Genomic DNA, 9,671 nt, shown 5'->3' on the forward strand with positions numbered 1-9,671 from the left:
CGATGCATCTTAATATCATGGCCATATCTAAAGATTTAGGAGCTTATGATAGGACCCCTTTTGTGAGGGAGGCCATCTAATCATAGTGGAGATCTATTGCTCCCTCTTTCCTTGGCCCTTTTCTTCAGCTTCCTCCATCTTTTCGGCGATATGAACTTCTTTCCATATTCTTTTCATAGCATTAAACCTTATATTATTCTATTTTGTTTGAGGACCAAACTTTTCTTTCCTTTCTGCACATGATTGAGTTATTTAACCTTTAATACTTTTGTCTGCACCTTGTCTTTCTCTATCTAGCATAGAGACCACAAATTGTCGAATGAGGTAACCTTCTTGTTCATTGACATTTGTTACCTTGCTTATCAATGATGACTACCTTCTTATCATCTTTCCCAGATCTCATGAAGATATTCCTTCATTCTTTGATACCTTTATTTTTGTGTAGGTCTAAGTGATGTGGCCTTTTACTATTATTTCAGAGAGTATATCTTCTAGCATTTCATATATCTCTCTTTATGTCTCTTATTCTGCTACATAGGCATGAGAGGACCTTTGAGTGATTTCATACAAATCCTATGAGTCTCTTGACTTTCAGAGACCTTTCCATAGGCATTAATGACTTCTCTTTTCTATGAGGATTATGACATTCCTCCTTATGCAAGGACTTTTGATGACCCAACCGATTCATAGATCTCCTTGCAGACATGAAGTCATTTAACCTAACTTGATTATAAAATGAAAGATACTTACTTGATTTGTGAAGACAAATTTTCACCTTGATCATGTTGATGAAGAAGATGTATGAGGGCTTCTTCTTGGATGATCTTCTTTCAAATGAGAAAGCCTTTCCTCAATAGAAAGGTTGCTCCTTTTCATGAGGATGATTTGCTGCTTCATCAGATGATCTTCTTTCGTAGTGTAGATCAAGATTGTTGCTAGGGTTTCAACTTTCTTCAAGCTGATGCGATCTTCATTTTGAAATCCTTCGAGCTATCTTGATTTGTAGGCATCTTGATGAGAGTCTTGGTGGTCTTCCGATGATGACTGTGGAGACACAAGTTCTTGTTGTTGTAGACTGTCTCCTTGATTGCATAGACAAAAACCCTTGCTGATGTAGACTGTTGTTGTAGATTGCTAGGGTTTGATCACGATTAGGGTTTGATCCTGCAATGTAGATCTTGATATCTTTCAGCTTGCTTTGATGCCCTGCTAGAAACTTGATCCTTGAATGTCTCTTTTCTGCCCTTCCTCATACTGCAACCATTTGTGAGGCATTTTGTCTTTATATTATTAGCACAATCTTTTGCTTATTATCATTAGTGTGAGTATTTCTTACTTCAACAAATAGCTATCAAAGTAAAGAGACAAGAGCACAAGATATGGCATTCTGCTAGGGCCAAAGCCACTCCCTCTTAGAGAGGAAAACCCACACAAAATTCTTCTTATAAAGATTCCTATTGACGAACACTAAGACCACGACTCTTGACTTACTAAGCCACTCCAAGACCAAGACACCAATCCTCTACTTTGTCATTGTCGAGATCATCACTGCTGTTATATTGTTGTTCCTTCAATGAGACCTTCCTAATGTCAACTAGATCATTGTTGCTGCTCCATTACCAAGATCTTCTCCTTATCTTCTTCAAAATCATGATAATCATAATTGTCACTATGTAGAGATTGTCACTGTATCTACAAGTATGTCGAGACTATGAATATATCACTGAGATCTTAGACTTCATAATTATGTTGTGTCTATCTATCTTCGAGACCATCATTGTTATGTCGTGACTGTGTACCGAGGCAAAGATTTATTATAACTGCGTTCAATTGTGACTGCATTCCGAATTTGCAAGAGTGTGTTACAAAGCTACCCTGAGATGGTGACTGAGATGTCACGTGATCCTTCATCACAAGTGTGCCGAGAGTATATTCCAGTGACTTTGATCCTGAGATTGTTATCATCAAGAAGGAGACAGAGCATCGAGACAGGAATGTTGAGACAGTGTTTGCGTGGAGATAGCATAAGGCTGTCGAGACAGAGTGCGTTCCTCCTTCACTGAGACAAAGTGTCAAGATCGTGTTTGCGTGATACTGTTATACCCATCGAAGATCGTAGAATCCTTCTTCCATCGAAGCATTGTAACCTTGTCTTCATGCGAGATTTCTTTATCTACTATGCCATAGAAGCTTCAGAGACGTATCCGAATTTTTCTTGCTTTGACTATGAGTTCACTCGCCTATTTATAGTGATTTGACCCACCTATTTAAGCCGACATATCATGGTGAATCGTTGTGACTTATTCTCTGAGCCGACTTGGCTAACTTTCACATTGTTTTTGCAGGCAAACTTCTTCTTTGGAGGATGGTGCTTGTCTTGGAGGGTTACTTGACACTAGGATGACCCATGTACATTACATAAATGCTCAAGAAGAGCTTTTTAACATGATTTTGACTCTTTGACTTTCCTAGACCTATGGAATTAGCAAGAAACTCATTCATATAATTTACAAAAATAATATTTCTTTTTCTTGACAAGTACAAAGATCAAAATTACATTGACAAATATCGAACCTAGTTACACTTTTCTTCAAAACATCGCTCTTGTTAAATCCCAATCTTTTCAAATAACTATCAATACGCCGAGCATACCAAGCTCTTAGAGCTTGCTTGAGTCCATACAAGGCCTTCTTTAACTTGCAAACATGAGATTCTTTTCCATGCGCCTCAAAGCCTTGAGGCTACTCTATGTAAACCTCTTCCTCAATCACACCATTGAGGAAAGCAGTCTTCACATCCATCTGATGTAAATTCCATCCCAACGAAGAAACAAGAGAAATAATGGATCTAATGGAAGTGTACCTAGCAACTAGAGCAAAGGTCTCATCATCATCTTATCCCTTCTTCTCAGAGAACCCTCTAGCCACGAATCATGCCTTGTATTTTCCAATACTTCCATCTGCAGCATGGTTGATCTCGTATATCCACTTGGAAGTCACCACTGATTTCCCTTCCGGACATGGCACAATCTCCGAGACATCATTCTTATTGATATCCTTCATTCATGGCCTCCTTCCACACTTGCTAGCTAGCTATTTTTTCATAAGTGGAAGGCTCTGCATCAATCAAGTTAGTCATGAGAGTTGTATATCTAGAAAGCCTTTTAGGTTTCTTAACTTCTCTAGATGTGCCATCAGGAACTGCATGTCCTTCTGCTTCTTCCAATGTAGATCTAAGCCATGTTGGTCTCTTTCTAATCTTTGGGACAACAACCAGTTCCACTGGTTTACAAGGCCCTTCTGGCTCTTCAGGACTTTCTGTAGAACTCGAGTGCTCTTCCTTCGAAGCCTCCAGCTTTACTTCATCATAGGAATCCAATATGCAACTTTCTCAACGAAAGTGGCATCCCGGCTGACCTCAATCCATCGTTGCTCTGGAATGTAGACTCCATAGGCCGTTGATGATTCATTGTAACCAACAAATATGTCTTTCTTTCTTGAAGGTTCAAGCTTGTTCCTTTTATCCTTAGGAACATGAATGTAGACAAGGCAACCAAAGATTCTCATATGTCCAACCTCTGGCTTTTGTCTATAGAACGCTTCTTCAGGAGTCATGTCTTCCAGAATACGAAGAGGACTTCGATTTTGAATATATATAGTTGTCAATGATGCTTCACCCCATAAGAACATAGGCAAATCTTGATCATACATCACGGCCTTGACAGACTCTTCAGTGGACCTGTTCTTACGTTCTGCTACACCATTCTGTTCTGGATTATGGGGAACAATCAGCTCCCTCTTAATCCCATCTTTCTTACAGAAAACAACAAGTTAAATTGCGATAGAACATTGGGTTACAAGCCAACCCAACTAGCTTAAACAAAAACTCAAGAGAAAGCCCACATGTGTGACCCATTAGGACTAAAATGCTAACATCATCCATGCATTGAGCTCCAATAGGCATTTGTTTGTGCTTCTAGGTGCCAAACTTGATATAGAAGCATCTAAAATTCATCCTTTGAGGGTTGGCCCTCAAATCTCTATCAATGGCTCACTGTGGTCCCAGAATCCAATTTGGGCACCACAGGATGGTTCTCATGGGTCTCCAAATGGCCATAGTGTTAGTCTTTGTTCCAACGTTGAGGGATTCCAAGGTGGTGCTAGCCCTCCCATGTCTCAAGGGGTGAGACCATCCTCATCTGGGCCCTGGATCAATTGCCATCCCTCTCAAAAACCTAACGCTGAATTGGGGCACGTTGGGTCCAGGTGCATCATCCCAAAGTCATCAAATGAGAGGAAAGTGCCTGAATGCTTTGGGTACTAGAGGTGCCCAAGGGTGTGTGTGATGCTCTATTGTTGCTTGGAGTTCCATGGCTCTCAACGCTTCACCTATGGGTGTCAATATACTTCTCAAATGGCTTGGGTACATGTGGGTAAGGTGCGCAAAGCTTGGGCTGCATAACCACCTAACAATTACAACATAAAGTCTAGTGAAAGCAACCAATCATCAAGTACAATAATCATTTTTGCATCTAAGTGAACCAAGCTTGAATGTAAAAGGCTATTTAATACTTCAAATAAGGCTTCCCTTCCAAAATCGAGGCTTTAAACTCGCAATGTTGTTTCCTCCCTAAGTAGGAGTGGCTAAAGGACAACCCTATTAGGTGTTTCCAAGCCAAGTAACATTTCCTCAATCCACCCTTCAATCAATAGGTGTTAGTGAATAATTATGGTACGGAGGGGAGAAGACTTCACAATGAAGCACCATGGTCAATGGGACCAACATGATGGGGATCCACATCATAAGTGTATAGATGTGAGGAGGGAGAAACCATGGATGCATGAGTTACCAACTCGGTCATTGTTTTTCCACCCCTCTTGTGCGCCTCTTACTTTTTCTTGATTTTTCTTTGTCTTGCTACTCGTAGTTCAAACGGTTAGAGCTTGCTTTGTATGATGTACAATAGTTGTATTACCCCTTAATGATGGGCAACTAATTTGCCATTGGGGTTGGGATATGCAAGCATTCCTTTTATGATGTATAGGAGCAACATGTGCACAGGAACCGGGTGATGACCGTAATGAGTGAGGTAGAGCTCATGCTAGCCTTTTGCCCACGTGCTAATGTGTATGTCCCGACCATCTTTTGCATTTTGATATTCTTTCTTTTTATTTTTCTTATGACCATTATATGTTCTTTCTTTTTCTTTTAGCTGCATCAACCTCCCAGGGCAAAGTTCCAGGCCCTACCCAAGTATGTGGATATATGGGTGCAAAATCCCAGAGAACTAATGTTCAATTGAACCCGAAGAATAGAGGTGGAATATGGGCTTGTAATGTAAGATGGAAAGTGGTACGGAATAGGGATGGATGGAACACACTATCTCAATCAAGGCTTCTCGAGTAGTGCCCCTACTATAGCCATTGGGCCATTAGAGGAGGTCCCACTAGACTAGAATCGAAAATCAACCCCCCATTTAAGGTGAGGGAACAAGATCACATTCAAAACCCCTCCTTCTTCCAGGTCACCCCATAATCCATATCAAAAGCCCAAGTACAAACAAGCATAAGCACCCGATTGCAAAATCAATCAAGTACTTTTTGATCGAAGGCCCACCTTCGTCCATGTGATCTTGCCAGATGGGTGGGAAGGTTTATGACTAATGCAGGTAGCGGAAATAAAATGGCATGTTGTCATCAGCTAGTGGTGACTGCCAAGGGCTGCTGGCTGGCCGACTGGATGTGAAGAGTGGGAGAAAACTTTTTGCCTACGAGGTCACCCACTTTTGGTGGGTAATAGTAACTACATGTGAAACAATCCTCTAATATGAATTTGATTTGAGAGAGTGCACTAACAAAATTAACACAACTACAACACAAGTTGTGATAAGTTAAACATAACAAATGGCACAAAATATTAATAAGCTAACTCAAACAGAAATGAATTCATACACTAAGCATACCTCGACACAATAATTTGCACAGCAAACTCAACTCTAAGTTTGCATTGACTGAATAAATTGTGAATCAAGATATGAACAACATGAGGCTCGATGTAGAGAAGAGAATAAAACAACTATCGACTATTCAACTAATCAACTTGCTTACAACCTTGTGATGGGATATACATAATCTAGCTAAGGGAACACAAAAAGCTTCATTTATTATATGTTCATATTCTCTAAATGACATAATGTACAAGAGTTTGGGGAAGAAGAAGAGAGAAAAAGTAAAGATGATCCATTGTGATGGCTGGTCTTCTGTGTGCAAGTAATTGACTTGCCCATCCACATCAGCAAATAGCAATTTTTGTTGTGCATCTACAACCTGAATTAGCGCACCCAGTTGCATGATAAATATTACTATGACCAAGTTTTTGGTCTGTGCAATAAGATCACGATGCTAGAAGCCTAGAACTATGTGAAAAGGAATATTAGCATGTCCATGACCAAAAATTTATGATCCATGCTGAAAGTTGACCACTGCAATCCATATTCCCTGCTGAAATCTCTGCGCTATACCATACCTCTGATATAACAACCAAATCTGCACGCCCATACTTCAAACAAATTCTAGCTTGAACCTCTCTTTAGCATGACTCTATTAATCATGGACTTGGTTGATTTTTGACTCCTTCTGGGATCAGATACACAAATTTAAATTGTACAGGATGCATAGATGACAGAATATCCACTACTGGTTACACATTCAACATGGCATCGGGAGTGCTTTCATGGACGAGTAAGAAGCAATTTACAGCTGCATAGTCTTTCACATGGTCAGGCCACAGAACAGAATACAAAGCTGCAATCAGTGTAACATGTTTAGCAATATGGCTTGGGAGGACTCTAGTTGATATGAATCTTCAACACACTCAAGAGACACCCCTTTAGTGTGACAACAAATGTGATTCAGCTCACAGAGAACCTGGTATTTCATTCAACGACCAAGCACATTGAGCTAAACTATCACCTCATTAGAGGAGCAAGTGCAACACAAAGAAATAGAAGTTGTGTATTACAGAACGTAAGATCAACTTACAAATCGCTTCACAATGGCACTGAGTAGAGAAAGATTTTGGAAAATTAATTAAACGTTAGGTGTTAAAGAACGTAGAATGTTCATTAAGGGGGTGTGTTATGGATGTAATTCGATTCTATCTGGCTTCTCTACTTTTCTATGTTTGGCAATTAGGGTCAAGTTTAGGAGCGTTTGACAAATGTAGAAGGGTAACCATTTTGTGTTTGGATATTTTTGGCTGGAGGATGATCATAATTCTTTAATTGACCATTATTTTGGAGACATATTGTGTTTATAAATGTGTATACATGTGAAATCTGAATTGTGTGTGCTCATTGTTATGGTCTTGTTCTGAAGCTGATTAGGAGAATTACTGAAGGCATAGGGCATCACTGACTTGAGAATATATTTGACTTACCATGACGGAACGCTGATTTCAAGGAACAACCCTATTTGGCAGAGAAAACTCTCAGTATGTGCAATAGCTCGTCTTTTGCACAAAATATAATAATTTAAAGAAACAACAAGGCTGGAGAACACATACATAATATTAAGGCAGATTAAAATTGTATCACCAAGCACATGTGTGTGTGTCATTAAAAAGTAGGGGAGGCAAAGAAGTTCGAGTCCCGCGAGCACCAGCAAAAGAAGGGCATAGTGTTCGTGCAAGAATAAAACTCAGTGAATACCTTGTAGTTGGTTGAACCGAATAGCTTTTTCAAGCAATCCAACAGCACCGGGTCTCGTAGCAAAGTACCCAAATCGATGGTCGTATAATGCAGAGTGGATAAATTCCCGAACCTAAGCAATGCGTATTATTTCGATGAGACACTGGTGTTTTATAGTGTAGATTTAAATAAAAAGCTCGAAATACACGGAACCTTTTGGGTCATGCCCAACACAATACTTACTAGGATTGGCCGATCTTTGATGATATCTGCTGAGGTCCGATAGTATACCACAGGATACTTGAAGACCGAACAAACTTTACTTCCCGATTGCCAATCTAGAATAGCAAATTATAATTACTAAGAATAAAGATGAAAAACATAAATTTGTTCAATGAAAATTTCAGTGCTCAAATCAGGGGAATCTCTGCAGATGAGTCATGTCCTGCAGTTATGTTTCATTTCCATTTTTAAGAGATAACCGGATGATCATTTTAGCCATTAGGGAAACGTAGTATTATGAACATCGGGATTTGAAGCCTGTATCTACAGAGTTGCTAGCAGAGATAAGAAATGATACATGAATGTGCAGAAGAAGAGAGCGAGCTACCAAATGTACGAGTAAACTCCAGTAGCGCTCGACGAAGAGCCATCCCGGCGCTCAAACTCGTACCTCCAAAACAATCAAACCGAGTGAATATGTCCAAACTCTTTTTGAACTCAAAATGTTGTTTATCTTAACTAAAAGAAATATTTGTTTGTTTATTTATTTATTTCATTTATATATATATGTTATTATATTATATATATGTTATTATATTGGTAAAAAATAGTACATAGGACCGTGAAAAAGGTTTAAATAAGGTTGGGAAAATGGGTGTGTACATTTTACAGTGGATCATGGTATTACGTTGAGACATATTGTTGAAAAGGTTTAGGACGACAAAGAAGAAGTATTATGCTGCTTTGTTGACTTCAAAAAGGCATTTGACATAGTCCCTAGAGATAAGTTGTGCCGTAGAATGGAAGAACTTTAAATTTATTTGCATTATAAAGTCGTTGTCCATAGACTTTAAGAAGAGGTGAAAGTCAAAATTAGAACCTCAATAGGTATTTCATAAAGCTTTAGAAGTGACATTGGAGTCAAGCGAGGTAGCCCTCTATCTCCTACTATTTTTGGCTTATATATTGATAAACTCGAAGAGTGGCTAATCAAGCGAGGTAGCCCTCTATCTCCTACTATTTTTGGCTTATATATTGATAAACTCGAAGAGTGGCTAAATCTGCAAGGTGGAGATGGTGTTCGGTTGGGGGACTTTGTGATAAAGCTTCTTTTATATGTGGATGATCTTGTATTGATTTCTAAATCGGCCCATGGATTGCAAATGCACCTATATGCCTTTGATCATTTTTGTAGAGTAGTGGGGATGCAAGTCAATACTAGCAAGACCAAAATAATGATTTTCTCTAATAAAAGGAAACGGAGCCAACATATGTTCTTCTTTGAAGACAACATTTTTTAAGAAGTAAATGAGTACAAGTATCTCGGGATTGATTTCAACAACAAACTTAATTGGGAAGATTGCATAAAGAAGAGAATTTTAGGAGGGTGGAAAGATTTATATGCTCTTCAAAACATATGTAGAGAGGCAGAGTTATGGGATTGGAAAACGACTAAAGCGCTTTTTGGACTCCTAGTTTGTCCAGTGATGCTATATTGGTGTGAATTGTGGGCTAGCAGCACCCTCATCTCAAAATGGAAACAAATTGAGAAAATCCAAAAACGTTTGATCATGAGCAAGTTCAAAATAAAAAGTTCAGTATCTTATGAGATAATGTTGAATGAAATAGGAGCAACTCCCATCAAAGCAATTGCTATGGTGCGGCTCATAAGATATCTAAAAAGAATTGAGCAAATGGGAGTAGGTAGATGGCCTAATGTTATCTTCAATGAAGGCATGAGTGAAAGAAAGAAAACATGGAT

At 39.0% G+C, this 9,671-nt stretch overlaps 1 protein-coding gene across 4 annotated transcripts in view; it reads right to left on the reverse strand.

Annotated features, from left to right (window-relative positions):
- The window catches only part of LOC149170077 (NADH dehydrogenase ubiquinone complex I, assembly factor-like protein (DUF185)), a 389,979-nt gene extending 381,572 nt beyond the window's left edge, over positions 1-8,407 (reverse strand). For all 4 annotated transcript variants that reach the window (XR_016259467.1, XM_089427241.1, XM_089427240.1 and 1 more), the window contains exons 1-3: positions 8,298-8,407; positions 7,931-8,025; positions 7,709-7,820 (exon numbers count right to left, since the gene is read on the reverse strand). Coding sequence is in view for 3 of the 4 variants with exons in the window: in XM_089427241.1 (XP_089283367.1) it covers positions 7,709-7,820; positions 7,931-8,025; positions 8,298-8,340 (250 nt within the window). In the remaining variant the exon portion in view is untranslated. The remainder of the gene's footprint in view (positions 1-7,708; positions 7,821-7,930; positions 8,026-8,297) is intronic.
- Between the last annotated feature and the right edge of the window lie 1,264 nt (positions 8,408-9,671).

The sequence above is a fragment of the Pinus tabuliformis genome, chromosome 4_2 (genome assembly GCF_031772625.1).
Source record: "Pinus tabuliformis cultivar Carrire ecotype Pingquan chromosome 4_2, CPIR1, whole genome shotgun sequence".
NCBI lineage: Eukaryota > Viridiplantae > Streptophyta > Pinopsida > Pinales > Pinaceae > Pinus > Pinus tabuliformis.